Source organism: Bos indicus, chromosome 9 (genome assembly GCF_029378745.1).
Source record: "Bos indicus isolate NIAB-ARS_2022 breed Sahiwal x Tharparkar chromosome 9, NIAB-ARS_B.indTharparkar_mat_pri_1.0, whole genome shotgun sequence".
NCBI lineage: Eukaryota > Metazoa > Chordata > Mammalia > Artiodactyla > Bovidae > Bos > Bos indicus.
The window spans coordinates 101,648,370-101,664,839 of NC_091768.1; the positions used below are offsets into that span (position 1 = coordinate 101,648,370).

General features: G+C 47.6%; 1 protein-coding gene across 1 annotated transcript in view; it reads right to left on the reverse strand.

The window, feature by feature from the left end:
• Positions 1-4,155: 4,155 nt before the first annotated feature.
• The window catches only part of LOC109563682 (uncharacterized), a 100,257-nt gene continuing 87,942 nt past the window's right edge, over positions 4,156-16,470 (reverse strand). The window contains exons 8-11 of the mRNA XM_070795647.1: positions 7,858-7,918; positions 7,024-7,223; positions 4,889-4,988; positions 4,156-4,484 (exon numbers count right to left, since the gene is read on the reverse strand). Of these exons, the coding sequence (XP_070651748.1) occupies positions 4,440-4,484; positions 4,889-4,988; positions 7,024-7,223; positions 7,858-7,918 (406 nt within the window). The 3' untranslated portion in view covers positions 4,156-4,439. The remainder of the gene's footprint in view (positions 4,485-4,888; positions 4,989-7,023; positions 7,224-7,857; positions 7,919-16,470) is intronic.

The window sequence follows — 16,470 nt, forward strand, 5'->3', positions numbered from 1 at the left end:
GTGCAGCACTGTAACGGCATACTGACAAATTGAAAAAAAAGAAAACTGACAGAGTGGTGTGGGAAACACATCCCACAGGTTCCACAATACACGCAGAAAGGCCAAGGGATGAAACGTGGAGAATCAGAATTTCATTTCTGAAACTGAGCAAAATTATAAAAATTATTGAGAGATATTTTAAAAGACCTGTATAAAAGAGTCAGTACTGAAATCAGATTGGCTATATTCTTTGCAGCAAAAACAAGACTGGAGCTGACTGTGGCTCAGATCATAAACCCCTTATTGCCAGATGCAGACTTAAATTGAAGAAAGTAGGGAAAACCACTAGACCATTCAGGTATGATCTAAATCAAATCCCTTATGATTGCACAGTGGAATCGAGAAATAGATTCAAGAGATTGGATCTGATAGAGAGAGTGCTGGGAGAACTATGGGTGGAAGTTCATGACATTGTACAGGAGACAGGGATCAAGACCATCCCCAAGAAAAAGAAATGCAAAAAGGCCAAGTGGTCGTCTGGGGAGGCCTTACAAATAGCTGAGGAAAGAAGAAAAGTGAAAGGCAAAGGAGAAAAGGAAACATATTACCCACCTGAATGCAGAGTTCCAAAGAATAGCAAGGAGAGATAAGAAAGCCTTCCTTAGCGATCAATGCAAAGAAATAGAGGAAAACAATTGAATGGGAAAGACTAGAGATCTCTTCAAGAAAATTAGAGATACCAAGGGAATATTTCATGCAAAGATGGACTCGATAAAGGACAGAAACCTTATGGACCTAACAGAAGCAGAAGATATTTAGAAGAGGTGGCAAGAATATACACAAGAACTGTACGAAAAAGATCTTCACAACCCAGGTGATCACGATGGTGTGATCACTCACCTAGAGCCAGACATCCTGGAATGCAAAGTCAAGTGGGCCTTAGGAAGCATCACTATGAGCAAAGCTAGTGGAGGTGACAGAATTCCAGTTGAGCTATTTCAAATCCTGAAAGATGATACTGTGAAAGTGCTGTACTGAATATGCCAGCAAATCTGGAAAACTCAGCAGTGGCCACAGGACTAGAAAAGGTCAGTTTTCATTCCAATGCCAAAGAAAGGCAGGGCCAAAGAACATTCAAACTACCGCACAAATGCACTCCTCTCACACACTAGCAAAGTAATGCTTAAAGTTCCCCAAGCAAGGCTTCAACAGTATGTGAACCGTGAACTTCCAGATGTTCAAGCTGGATTTAGAAAAGGCAGAGGAACGAGAGATCAAATTGCCAGCCTCCGCTGGATCATCGAAAAAGCAAGAGAGTTCCAGAAAACATCTACTTCTGCCTCATTAACTACTCCAAAGCCTTTGACTGTGTGGATCACAATAAACTGGAAAATTCTGAAAAAGATGGGAATACCAGACCACCTTACCTGCCTCCTGAGAAATCTGTATGCAGGTCAAGAAGCAAGATTTAGAACTGGATATGGAACAACAAACTGTTCCCAAATTGGGAAAGGAGTATTTCAAAGCTGTATATTACCCTGTTATTTAACTTACATGCAGAGTACATCATGCAAAATGCAGGGCTGGATGAAGCACAAGCTGGAATCAAGAATCCCAGGAGAAATATCAACAACCTAAAATTTTCAGATGACACCACCCTTATGGCCAAAAGCAAAGAAGAACTAAGGAAACTCTCGATGAAAGTGAAAGAGGAGAGTGAAATGTTGGCTTAAAACTCAACATTCAAACTATGAAGATCATGTCATCCAGTCCCATCACTTCATGACAAATAGATGGGGAAACAGTGGAAACTGTGACAGACTTTATTTTGGGAGGCTCCAAAATCACTGCAGATGGTGACTGCAGCTGTGAAATTAAAAAACACTTGCTCCTTGACAGAAAAATTCAGACAGACCTAGACAGCATACTAAAAAGGAGAGCCATTACTTTGCCAACAAAGGTCCATCTGGTCAAAGCTATGGTTTTTCCAGTATTTGGGTATGGATGTGAGAGTTGGACCATAAAGAAGGCTGTACACTGAAGAATTGATGCTTTTGAGCTGTGGTGTTGGAGAAGACTCTTGAGAATCCCTTAGACTACAAGGAGATCAAACCTATCCATTCTAAAGGAAATCAATCTTGAATATTCATTAGAAGGACTGATGCTGAAGCTGAAACTCTAATACTCTGGACACCTGATGGGAAGAACCGACTCATTAGAATAGACCCTGATGCTGGGAAAGATTGAAGGTGGGAGGAGAAGGGGACGACAGACAACAAGATGGTTGGATGGCATCACCGACTCAGTGGACCTGAGTTTGAACAAGCTCCAGGAGGTGGTGAAGGACAGGAAAGCCTGATGTGCTGCAGTCCATGGGGTCGCAAAGAATTGGACATGACTGAGCAATTGAATGACAATAATATTTTGTTTTGTTCTTTAGCTGCTCAGTCGTGTCTGACTCTTTGTGACCCCATGGACTGTAGCCCTCCAGGCTGCTCTGTCCATAGGCTTCTCCAGGCAAGAATACTGGAGTGGGTTGCCATGCCCTCCTCCAGGGGATCTTCCTGACCCAGGGATCAAACCCACATCTCCTGCATTGCAGGTACATTCTTGACCACTGTGCCACCAGGGAAGCCCTTAATAATATTTGTAAGCACTTTTATCTCGTAACAAGATGTCACATAGTGACTCATTATGAAACAAGCATTAGTAATCCCCTCCCCATTCTCAGCAACCATACGTTCCCTTCCTAATCACAAGCCTTTACCTCCCCATTAAACATTTTCCAGAAAATTATAATAAGTATTCTCTTGCTTTTCTGTGCTGGAATTTTTCTATTAAAAAAAGACATTTTATATCTTTTATGAACCTTATGATTTTTATTTCTTTTTTCTTTTTTATACTGGTCAAACTTCCAGTCCAAGCTTGAATAGAAAAAGGAAAAAACAGGCTTCCTTCTATCATTCCAAAATTCAAAAGGAAAGGTTTCAGTATTTCACCATTAAGTACAGTGTTTATTTGCAAATATTTTTAAAACTATATTAACCGATTAAGAAGTTTCCCTCTTATTTATACTTTGCTATCATTTTCACTATGAGCAGAAATTACTGAAATAAACAATAGTTACTGGGCTCAATTTATTAATATCTTGTTTAAAATTTTTGGAGCTGTATTCTTGAGTGAGATTAACCTTTTTTTTTTCTTCTAAGTTTTGCAGGCATCACAAAAAGAGGTGGAGGACTTGCCTTCTTTTTCCATTTTCTGAAAGAGTTTACTTATAAAAGATGACATTATTTTCCCTTAAATATTTGGCTGAAATTCACCCATGAAATCATATGGGCCTATAGTTTTCTTTGTGGGAAGGTTTTTAAATTATGGATTCAATTTTTTTAATAACTGTAGGACTACTTGGATTTCCTATTTCTCTTTACTAAAGTAACTTGTCCACTGTTGCTATTGAGATGTCATCTGCATTTCTAATCGTTATTTCTTTGTGAGTGATCTGTCTTTTCTCTCTGGCTTCTTTAAAAAATTTCACTTTACTTGTGGTGGTTTTTTAAAAATCTATTGCTCTTGTGGTTCTTTGGAATCCTTAAATCTGAGGACTGGTGTCTTTTATCAATTCTGAAGTTGAAAACAAAAAGTTTCAAATATTGCTTCTTCCTCCTCTTGATTACTTCTACTAGTAACGCGATGAAACATATGTCGGAGTTTCGCGCTCTGTCCTGTCCGCCCTTAACCTCTGCGCTATATATTCTACCACTTTGTTCTTCTGTGCCCTATTTCAGATAATTTCTGTTGATCTGTGTGCCGTGCTTAGTCGCTCAGTCATGTCCGACTCTTTGCCACCCCATGGACTGTAGCCTGCCAGGCTCCTCTGTCCATGGGGATTCTCCAGGCAAAACTATTGGAGTGGGTTGCTGTGCCCTTCTCCAGTGGATCTTCCCAACCCAGGAATTGAACTGGGGTCTCCTGCATTGCAGGAAGATTCTTTACCAGCTGAGCTACCAGGGAAGCCCTCTATTGATATATATAGTTCACTAATTCTATCTCCACATATGCATAATATACTCTTTAACCCACTTGCTATTTTTACTTACTGTATTTTCCACTCTAAAAATTTCTTTTTCAAACAAATTTGATTCATTTTCATAGTGTCATAGTTTTTACTCATGATTTAAAATTTGTAAAATTTTATTTAACCATATCAATCATATTTATTGTATTTTCCACACACGATAATTTCCATTATCTTGACTTTTTTGTGAATCTACTTCAGCTGATTCTTATTTCTACTGATTTTTATTCATATTTCTGGGTTTATATTATTATTTACTAGATAATACCATATTTTCTTGTCATAAATTTGAAGAAAAAGAAATCTGCCATTTAATTATTTTGGGGGGAGTTTCAACATTTCTTCATTCTTTTCATGCAGGTGAGACACTACATTCGCTTTCTCAATCCACATAGTTAGTCCAGTATCGACTTGCTGTCTTAGCCTCCTAGAATCAAAAAAGAAAAAACAACATATAAACTCTGAAGGCAAAGTGCCGTGGGGAAGTGCCCTCACCTCCACTATAACTGTAATTCTTGGCTCTTTGCTCTTACTCACCAAGGAACTGGGGGGAGATTCACGCCCCTTCACCCTCCTCCTGCGTCTTCGTGGGAACGTCCATATTCTCCGCCGTGACCTTCACCCCCACTCCACGGAGGGCAGGCACTCACACTCCTGCCTTCAGGCACTGCCCAGAGCTGCTGCGACTCTAATCTTCAGCTCAGCGTCCTGCTCTGACCCCAACCTCCCACCTCAGGCATCTGCTGCTTGTACTCCCACTTTAACTTGTTCTTCAATCTCCTGGGAACCACACCCTCTAACTGTCTGGGCAGAGAAAAGAGAGGAGCCCACCAGAACACGGGACTTCTGACTTGCTTGTTCCAGGGTGAGGGGTGCTGTGGTCATCCCTGGAGAGGCAGGCTTACTCCTCATTTGTTCTGGAAGGTTACTCCTGAAGGAAAGAGACAGAGTCTTAAAGATTGTATTTACCAACAGTGAATCTTCTGAAAAAGAAATCAATCGCATTTACAATAACATCAAAAACAATTAAATACTGGGAACAAATTTGACCAAAAAGATGAAAGCTATCTACTCTGAAAACTGTAAGACTTTGATGTAAGAAAGCTAAGAAAATACAAATAAATGCAAAGCTATCCCATGTCCATGGACCGAAAGAATTAATATTATTAACATTTCAATGTTACCAAAAGTCATCTAGATTCAACGCAAGCCTTATCTCAGGAATTCCCAGGCACCCCCCAGAAGCCTGACTTTCCCAGTCTTTCCATAAGGCCCAACTCCCAGTTACGGCGGCTTCTTTACAATGCAAGGGGCCTTAACAAAAACAAGAACTCTGTTCATTTCTCTCCAGAAAGACAAGAGGAGTTGACCAGTTAGCAAAGTAGTGAGATATGTAACCCCAGTGTCTTGTCTTGGCTTTTCCGTGTCTGCCACATGAAGCTGGGCTCATGCCAAAAGCATCTTTCTCACAGACACAATCAGACAAGACCAGCAGCCAGGCCGCAGCTGAGCTTCCCCTCATCAGAGGCCGCCTCACCAGTGCGGCTCCAGCTGGAAGCCCAGGCCTCCCCTTCCCACTATTTATGAGGCTGTCCTCATAGCTCCGCTGGTAAAGAATCCACCTGCAATGCGGATTGGACAGTCAAGAGCTTGTACCACGAGCAGGCGCTATGGTACCTTGGGACCTCACCTGCACTGCTGAGTTCATCCTCACAGCAACCCTGGAGAGTTCATCCTCACAACAACCCTGAGCAGGCGCCTTTGTACCCACCGCTCAGAACAAGGACACCACGGGCGGACCTCACTGAGGCCACGTGAGGAGACAAGGCCAGGCAGGACCTGTCTCTGCGCGAGAAGCGGGGGCGGGGCACGGGCAGTGCACTGACTTGGTAGATGGAAAGCTGAACGGGGAGGAGCTCGCTCCCTCGTTCATTCGGGACAAGTCATGGATCTCCTCTGTGGGCCAGTTACTGTTCCTGAGGCAGGAGACTCTGCAGTGACCAAGACAGCTCTTGTCCACTCACCGGTTTCCCGCATGGGAGAGGGGGAGAGAGGAGGGCGTAGATCGTAAGCCATTATCCCTCCCTCCGTGGTGATGAGAGGAGGAAAACACCAGATGGGAAGGATGGGGCAGGAAGGGGCCCAGTGCGGGCCCCACTCCCCGATACCGGCATCCTAGAAGGCTTCCTGGAGGAGGTGATACTTGGGTTGAGATTGAAAGTGGAGCCACTGTCTGCAATCTCTCAAGTCTCTTTCCACTCCCCCTGCCAAACTCTTCTCAAAAACAGCAGAGGTTTTAAAGAATGGATGAAGATGTGGCACATATATAGAATGGAATATTACTCAACCACTAAAAAGAATGCGGTTCATGGGGTCGCAAAGAGTCGGACACAACTGAGCAACTGAACTGAACTGAAAAAGAAAGAAAGAAAGAATGCCATCTGCAACAACATGGATGGATCTAGCAACTGTCCCAATGCGTGAAGTCAGTCAGACAGAGGAGGAGAAATACCATATGACGTCCCTTATACGCTGAACCTAAGAAGGAATGACATAAATGAGCTTATTTACACAACAGAAGCAGACTCACAGACTTAGGGAATGTACTTACGGTTGCCAGGGGGAAGGATGGGGGAAGAGACAGTGAGTTTGGGATGGACACGTACGCACTGCTGAGTTTATGATGGATAACCAACAAGGACCTACTGTCCAGCACAGGGAGCTCTGTTCAATGCTATTGGCAGCCCTGACGGCAGGAGGCTTTGGGGGGAGCATGGATACATGCATAATAGATGTATGGGTGAATCCTTTTGCTATTAATCTGAAACTATCGCAACATGGTTAATCAGCTATGCTCCAATACAAAATAAAAAGTGTTTTTTTTTTTAAATAGCGGGGGTTGTTCTGTTTATTTATTGTTTTCTTTGGAGTATTTCTCATTTCTGGCATTTTTCTAGACCACTTACATGCCACCCAGGGCTGCTGCGTGTCCTCTTGCCTTCTCATTGGAATCTTTCTTCCTGCCAGGCAGGCTGTCGCATCTCAGGAAGATGAGAGGAGGCCGGGCTTCGCGCTGACGACCAGCGGCCCAGTGGGCACCCTCAGGCCGCCTCTCCGGGGGCCGCACCTGGTGCTGCCCATGTCCACTGAGGAACGCGGGGTCCCACTTCGGGAAGCAAGCATCATTTTTGTGGTTACAGTTTTCATTTCATTCACAATGTGAGAAATAACTTTTAAAACAGATCTTGATACAGTTGAACTAGCAATAATCACTAAAATATGTATTCATATTTTCATTATACTCTCTTTGATATTTTGGAAGATAGTACCTTATTGCTATTAATAAAAAATGATAATAAATACCACTTAAGTCCCCGAGTTCATCTTGTCTATGATTGCCCACTGAGGGGCGGGGAGCTTTGCTGGGTCGTGAAAGTGGGTGGAGAAGAGAGGCAGAAAACTCAGAGCAGAAAGGCAGGTGCGGTTATGGCTTTGCGTTGGTTTTAAATTAGAGTCAAGGTTAGATCTGTGTCTCTAAAACCAGAACTAACGTCTCTGTCCTCTGGTCACCGCATCAAGACCCAGAATGCAGATGGACATGCCTTCATCCTAGGTTATTAACGGTGGCCGCTGCTTCCAGGCAGCCCTCCTGGGTGCGTCAGGACTTTGACCGCACAATCGCTGCCCTGCAGCAGTGGGAGGAGCGGGGGGTACTGCGCAGTGGTGGCTCCTGCCCACCCGCCCCACCCAGATGGGGACAGAGCCTCCCTGTGCGCCTGCCAGACCCAGACGACACTGACCAGACCGCCGGCTCTGCCGTCCGCGCCCACGTCTGCACCCCGGCGGCTCGCCTCCAGCAGGCTGCTCGGGGTAGCACCAAACAGAGAAAAGCAAACACAGAAGAAGCTGTCAGGCTCGGCGCCTTGAGCACACAGCGCCGTTGTCAGGACGCCTAGAGGCTTTTCCTGGCTGGAAGCCGAGCGCGCGCACTCATCATGAAAGAAGCAACAGTAAACGGGGGAGACGGCATTCCCGACGCCGTGCAGTGTGCGTTCACGTGTCTACCATCTACACGGATTCTGTATGAAGCACGTTGAATCCACCATCATAAGAGCCCATTTCCCTTTCCGCCTCCAGAGCATCAGTAATAAAACCTGGCACAAAGTGTGCCTGAACGCAGAAAGTTAGGGGCTGACGGAGAGCGCGTGGCTGGAGGGCGCCTCCCTAATGCGGGTGAGGATGTGGTCCCCCGACCTGTGCCCCCAGCCCGGGTGGGCTGCCCGCTGCTGCGGCCCTGCGAGTCCCCCCTGAGCCCGCTCTCTGATCTGCAACCCTGATGACTCAGAGGCCCACGAGGGACAAGGGACACACGTGCCCAGTGCCCGGCCCCCCGCCGGCCCCACCAGGTGCCGCCTCTCTGCTGACGCTAACAACAGGGGCAGCCTTTGTCACCAGGCTGCGTCCGGTCTGCCTCTCTCACCTGCATCCTGGAGGGCCTGGGAAGGTGAGGCCAGAGGCCAGGAGACCGTGGTCTCATGGGGAATTCGCTTCAGGGCACTGGGACCAGAGGGTCATGCGTGGGGCCCGTTTCGGACACCCCGGGGACAGTGACAAGGACGTGTCCCAGCTCCGTGGCTGTCAGTGGCCCCACACCCTCTCCCCTGGGTCTCACAACAGCTCCGCCAGAACACGGAGTGATGGGGGTCATCACTGATTTCTGAGAAAACGGACTCTAGACCAGGTGGGAGAACTGCCCAGGGCACGCTCTCAGCGGCAGCCCTAGACCCCCAGCGTTTCATCTTCCCTTCCCGAACTGCTTCTCCCGGAGAGGCGGAGCAGCTGGCAAAGTACAGGCGACCCCTGCCCCAGGGGTGAGCTCTGGGGGTGCTGGCACCAGCCCCAGGGGGCAGGTGGGGTTCCCTGGCACGGGTGCCCGCATGCCGGGACAGGACAGGTGTCTGAAAGCCCGGCTGCCGTTTGTCTTCTGTACACACGACACTGCAAACACCAAGGCAGAAACAAACACAGCCTTTCTCCCTCCTGGGGAGCAGCTGCTTGACAAATTGCTTTCCTCGGGAAAGTGCTCAGGCCTGTGGGAGGACACACGATAATTAGAAGACACGGTGCCTGCCTTTGAGGTCCTTACAGAGCTCACACAGCTGCAAAATGCAACTGGCAGAAGGCTGGTTTCAGCCCTGGCTTAGCCGGGAACCCGGGAGAGAAGGGGAGGCATCCTCGAGGGCTTCCCGGAAGTGGTGATTTGTGAAGGGGATGGGTCAACCACGTCTCAGAGAGGGGAATTCTCCAGATGTCCAAAGTAGGTGGGGGAAGGTAGCTAGCAAATGTTTCAGCCGGACGCATGACAAAACGCGGCTTGCTGTGCTCGGATACCCTCTGCAGGCCCAGGGTGATGTGGGAGCAGTTTCTCCTTGTGCTGAGCCTGGTCCTGGGGCAGAGCAGGGCCAGAAGCGTCTCATCTCTGAACGTGCAGAGCAGAGCAGGGCAGCCTCGGCTCCCCCCACCTGGAGCTGAGACCATGGGTCCAGAACTCCTCCCTGGGCCTCAGCTCACGCGACTCCTAGGGTTTTACAGTCTTGCTTTCCAGATGCTCTGTGGGGATGTCGCCAAGCCCGTCACCCTCAGGGCCCAGGAGCCGTAGGCCCTGAAGAGCAGCCAAGAGCTTCCCAGCGGGTGGCGGCCCGGCCTGGCTGTCAGGGTGCGGAAGTAAGCCATCCTGCTGACCTCGGCTCTGAATTTGGCTACAAACTCGTCAACTTAGCAAAGACCTTTTTTTTCACCAGATGGGTGGTCTTTAGTCATCTGTGTTTCTAAGAATCCCAAACTGTCATGTCTGTGTGTGCATAATATGAGAAAATGTGAGCGAAGTAAAGGAACAACGAGGCAAGGGAGGGGTTCTGAGAACTTGGCCCGGCATCTTCTTCAATTTAGAATTTTGCAGCTTTTCTTCGCTAGGAAAGTGAACAGAGTGTCTCCTACGCACACAAATTAAAAGCAAATCGCTCCCTGGACCCAGGACCTTGGCTTCTGGGCGTGTCGGTGTCACCTCGGGACCTGCCAAGGAGCTGCCCCTTCCCGCCTCGTGCACAGGCCACGGATCAGCCCACAAAGAGGAGACCTTGAATGCCCACCTTCCAGCTGCGTCTGTCCTGCTGTGTGTGCAGGTTCAGTCGCTCAGTGGTGTCTGACTCTTTGTGACCCCGTGGACTCTGGCCCGCCAGGCTCCTCTGTCCTGGGATTCTCCAGGCAAGAACACTGGAGTGGGTGTGCCATTTCCTCCTCCAGGGGTTCTTCTCGACCCAGGGATCGAACCCATGTCTCCTGCGCTGGCAGGCGGTTTCTTTACCACTAGCGCCACCTGGGAAGCCATAATTATTGGGGTTGGTTTAATGCAAACAAAGAGAATAATATTTTGAAGCTATCCAGCCAGCCTCTGACGGACAGGACAGCCGGCTAATGGGGGCGGGGGTCTCCCAGGCTGAGCGTCACTTGCAGCACGAGGGGCTGGTCTCGGGCAGCTTCAGCTTTGGGACAGGAGCTGCGTTTGCATTTCCGAGGCCAGACCACACCTTTCCCGTATATATCGCCATTTCCCCCAACTCTCTGGCCTGATTAAAGGAGGGGAGAAAATCACTTACGCCCCTGAATTGCAACAACAAAGGCTGGGTTTCTCTTTTCAATCAAAACAGCAGGGCGGTCTGATTCAAATGCTAATCGCGGGGCCTGAATTGGCCACTAAGAGAGGGAGACACTTTTCCCTGCAAATGACCACAAGGCCACTCCTTTGCCCAAGAACCCGTGGGATCCGCCCAGTCAGAGACCTGTGAGATCTGTGAAGTCGCTTCACGGGAAACGGCCCTGAGGTGGTGTTCGGCCCGGCCAGCTCCGGGAGCCTGTTCCTGGAGAAGAGAAGACGGCCTCCAGTTTGAACAAAGTTCTCCTCTTCCCATTACACGTCCAGGGAGAAATGACAGGATCTGGCATGACACCGGGCACGGCGCTGGCGTCCACAGTTCTGGGCGCATCGTCGGGTGTTACAGGAGAGGCTGTCACAGAAGGACGCCCCCCGGACGCCAGCTGAGCGGTCAGGGCGAGGCTGGTGCGGGGCGCCGGCGGGCCCCACAGGGCGCACATGCCCTCCTGCCTGGGGAGGCAAACACGGCTCTTCTCTTCCTGGGACTGTCCCCCTAAGGACTCAGGGTGCAAGGAACACACAGCACAGAATGGGGCCCAAGGCCACGCCCTGAACGGTAGGACTTGAGCTGGGATCATTGGCCCCACGGCTGCCTGTCTCCAGCTGTCCCACCTCCCCAGCAAGCAGAGCGCTGGGGTGCAGGATGCTGGTGGGAGGACTAGGGTGGGGGGATGTGGCTGTGGGGAGCACAGTGGAAGCAAGGCCATGTCAGAATCAAGATGAATTAGGATGACAGTGGCCACTCTCGACCTGCAGCCTTTGCCAACAAAGGCTTCCAAAGTCTCCCCTGATGGAGAGGCTTGGAAACCTTCTCAGCCTCTCTCTGCCATTATCACAGTATGGGTCTGTTTTTGTAGGGTTCAGTCAGTTCGGTCACTCAGTTGTATCCGACTCTTTGCAACCCCATGGACTGCAGCACACCCGGCCTCCCTGTCCATCACCAAATCCCAGAGTTTACTCAAACTCATGTCCATTGAGTCGGTGATGTCATCCAACCACCTCATCCTCCATCGCCCCTTCTCCTCCTGCCCCCAATCCCTCCCAGCATCAGGGTCTTTTCCAGTGAGTCAGCTCTTCCCATCAGGTGGCCAAAGAATTGGAGTTTCAGCTTCAACATCAGTCCCTCCAATGAATATTCAAGACTGATTACCTTTAGGATGGACTGGTTGGATCTCCTTGAAGTCCAAGGGACTCTTGAGGGTCTTTTCCAACATCACAGTTCAAAAGCACCAATTCTTTTGTGCTCAGCTTTCTTTATAGTACAATTCTCACATCCATACATGACTACTGGAAAAACCATAGCCTTGACTAGCTGGATCTTTGTTGGCAAAGTAATGTCTCTGTTTTTTAATATGCTGTCTAGGTTGGTCATAACTTTTCTACCAAGGAGTAAGCGTCTTTTAATTTCATGGCTGCAGTCACCATCTGCAGTGATTTTGGAGCCCCAGAAATAAAGCCAGCCACTGTTTTCACCGTTTCCCCATCTACTTGCCATCAAGTGATAGAACTGGATGCCATGATCTTAGTTTTCTGAATGCTGAGTTTTAAGCCAACTTTTTCACTCTCCTCTTTCACTTTCATCATGAGGCTCTTTAGTTCTTCTTCTTTTTCTGCCATAAGAGTGGTGTCATCTTCATATCTGAGGTTATTGATATTTCTCCCAGCAATCTTGATTCCAGCTTGTGCTTTCTCCAGCCCAGTGTTTCTCATGATGTACTCTGCATATAAGTTAAATAAGCAGGGTGACAATATACAGCCTTGACGTACTCCTTTCCTATTTGGGACCAGTCTGTTGTTCCATGTCCAGTTCTAACTGTTGCTGCCTGACCTGCATACAGATTTCTCAAGAGACAAGTCAGATGGTCTGGTATTCCCATCTCTTGAAGAATTTTCCACAGTTTGTGGTGATCCACACAGTCAAAGACTTTGGCATAGTCAATAAAGCAGAAGTAGATGTTTTTCTGGAACTCTCTTGCGTTTTCCATGATCCAATGGATGCTGGCAATTTGATCTCTGGTTCCTCTGCCTTTTCTAAATCCAACTTGAACATCTGGAAGTTCATGCTTCATGTACTGTTGAAGCCTGGCTTGGAGAATTTTGAGCATTACTTTGCTAGCATGTGAGATGACAGCAATTGTGTGGTAGTTTGAGCAATACTTGGCATTGCCTTTCTTTGGGATTGGAATGAAAACTGACCTTTTCCAGTCCTGTGGCCCCTACTGAGTTTCCAAATTTGGTGGCATATTGAGTGAATTGATGCTTTTGAACTGTGGTGTTGGAGAAGACTCTTGAGAGTCCCTTGGACTGCAAGGAGATCCAACCAGTCCATTCTGAAGGAGATCAGCCCTGGGATTTCTTTGGAAGGAATGATGCTAAAGCTGAAACTCCAGTACTTTGGCCACCTCATGCTAAGAGTTGACTCATTGGAAAAGAGTCTGATGCTGGGAGGGATTGGGGGCAGGAGGAGAAGGGGACGACAGAGGATGAGATGGCTGGATGGCATCACTGACTTGATGGATGTGAGTCTGGGTGAACTCCAGGAGTTGGTGATGGACAGGGAGGCCTGGCATGCTGCGATTCATGGGGTCGCAAAGAGTCGGACATGACTGAGCGACTGAACTGAACTGAACTGAGTGCAGCACTTTCACAGCATCATCTTTTAGGATCTGAAATAGCTTAACTGGAATTCCGTCACCTCCACTAGCTTTGTGCATAGTGATGTTTCCTAAGGCCCACTTGACTTCACATTCTAGGATGTCTGGCTCTAGGTGACTGATCACACCATCATGATTATCTGGGTTATTATGATCTTTTTTGTACAGTTTTTCTGTATATTCTTGCCCCTCTTCTTAATATCTTCTGCTTCTGTTAGGTCCATAATGTTTCTGTCCTTTATTGTGCCCATCTTTGCATGAAATGTTCCCTTGGTATCTCCAATTTTCTTGAAGAGATCTCTAGTCTTTCCCATTCTGTTGTTTTCCTCTATTTCTTTGCACTGATCACTGAAGAAGGCTTTCTTATCTCTCCTTGCTATTCTTAGGAACTCTGCATTCAAATGGTATATCTTTCCTTTTCTCCTTTGCTTTTCACTTCTCTTCTTCTCACAGCTATTTTTTAAGGCCTCCTCAGAGAGCCATTTTGCTTTTTTACACTTCTTTTTCTTGGGGATGGTCTTGATCCCTGTCTCCTGTACAATGTCACGAACCTCCATTCATAGTTCATCAGGCACTCTCTCAGATCTCGTCCCTTAAATCTATTTCTCACTTCCACTGTATAATTATAAGGGATTTGATTTAGGTCATACCTGAATGATCTAATAGTTTTCCCTACTTTCTTCAATTTAAGTCTGAATTTGACAATAAGGAGTTCATGATCTGAGCCACAGTCAGCTCCTGGTCTTGCTTTTGTTGACTATAGAGCTTCTCCATCTTTGGCTGCAAAGAATATAATCAATCTGATTTCAGTGTTGACCATCTGGTGATGTCCATGTGTAGAGTCTTCTCTTGTGTTGTGGGAAGAGGGTGTTTGCTATGACCAGTGTGTTCTCTTGGCAAAACTCTATTAGTCTTTGCCCTGCTTCATTCTGTATTCCAAGGCCAAATTTGTCTGTTACTCCAGGTGTTTCTTGACTTCCTACTTTTGCATTCCAGTCCCCTATAATGAAAAGGATATCTTTTTTGGGTGTTAGTTCTAGAAGGTCTTGTAGGTCTTCATAGAACTGTTCAACTTCGGCTTCTCAGCATACTGGTTGGGGCATAGACTTGGATTACTGTGATATTGAATGGTTTGCCTTGGAAACGAACAGAGATCATTCTGTCATTTTTGAGATTGCATCCAAGTACTGCATTTCGGACTCTTTTGTTGACCATGATGGCTACTCCACTTCTTCGAAGGGATTCCTGCCCGCAGTAGTAGATACAATGGTCATCTGAGTTAAATTCACCCATTCCAGTCCGTTTGAGTTTGCTGATTCCTAGAATGTCGATGTTCACTCTTGCCATCTCCTGTTTGACCACTTCCAATTTGCCTTGATTCATGGACCTGACATTCCAGGTTCCTATGCAATATTGCTCTTTACAGCATCGGACCTTGCTTCTATCACCAGTCACATCCACAATCCAAAACGCCAGTTGTGTTTTTGCTTTGGCTCCATCCCTTCATTCTTTCTGGAGTTATTTCTCCACTGATCTCCAGTAGCATACCAGGCACTTACCGACCTGGAGAGTTCCTCTTTCAGTATCCTATTATTTTGCCTTTTCATGCTGTTCATGGTGTTCTCAAGGCAAGAATATGGAAGTGGTTTGCCATTCCCTTCTCCAGTGGACCACATTCTGTCAGACCTCTCCACCATGACCTGTCCGTCTTGGGTGGCCCTACACGGCATGGCTCATAGTTTCATTGAGTTAGACAAGGCTGCGGTCCATGTGATCAGATTGGTTAGTTTTCTGTGACTGTGGTTTTCATCGTGTCTGCCCTCTGATGGAGAAAGCTAAGAGGCTAATGGAAGCTTCCTGATGGGAGAGACTGACTGAGGGGGATACTAGGTCTTGTTCTTGTGTTTTTGCAGGGTTGGGAGGGTTTAAATCAGAAAAGCATGTTTTATTTCTTTACTTTTTAAAGGTGAGCAGGGCTGTGCCGCTCTCGCTGCGGCGTGCTGGCCTCTCTGTTGACGGGGTGCGGGCTTAGTTGCCCTGCGCGTGTGGGATCCAGTTCCCCACCAGGGATTGAACCCGTATCCTCTGCGTCGGAACCTTGGAGGCTTAAACACGGGATTTCCAGGAAAGTCCCATGTTTTAAGACAAAATGGTTGACTGGGCATCCGACACTTCTATGGACACAAAACTCTGGAAAACTAAATTTTGAGGCAGGGCTGAGAGGTGTTCGTGCAGGTAGCCCGCCCCCAGGGAAGGGGCTCAGAGGCAGCCCCTGTGCACTCCTGACCAGCGTCTGGCCAGTGCAGCATCTCCCTACACGTGTGGCCAGGGCCCCTCGGACATGCTGAGCTGCCACGTTTAACTCACATGGCCCAAGGCCTCGAGGCCTGCTCTTAGATTTACAACAGCTATTGTTTAGCTGTAAATCAACCTAGGTATTATATATCAGTGTAAACACCTTTTCACATACTTCACCACATAACTTGTCATTTTTAATCTCCTGACTTTAATCTCCTGCCTAATCTCATTTTTAGTCTCTTACCATCAAACTGTCAACACAGCATGGAGTGCATTTTCTACGTGACTAAAATGAGTGATTGAAGAGCTGATTGAAAAAGAACTGTGTGTCTTTTTAATATTTGCTTTTGTGTCGCCCCTATCCACCCATCAGGCTTCCCAAGTGGCACGAGGTAAAGAATCTACCTGCCAATGCAGGAGACTCAGGAGGCTTGGGTTTGATCCCTGGGTCAGGAAGATCCCCTGGAGGAGGGCATGGCTACCCACTCCAGTGTTCTTGCCTGGAGAAACCCATGGACAGAGGAGCCTGGCGGGCCTCAGTCCTTAGGGTCACAAAGAGCTGGACACATCAGTGTCTGAGCACACACACCCACCAACCCCATGCTTGTGCATGAGTGGACCCTGCACCCACCAACTGCTACACTCTCTCACTCCTGGTGCGTGCCTGGACTTGGCTCCATTCTGCCAGAATCTGCATATTTGGTGGGAGCAACGCTGGTTTTAAATCGGCATGAGCGAGAGGCTTTAAC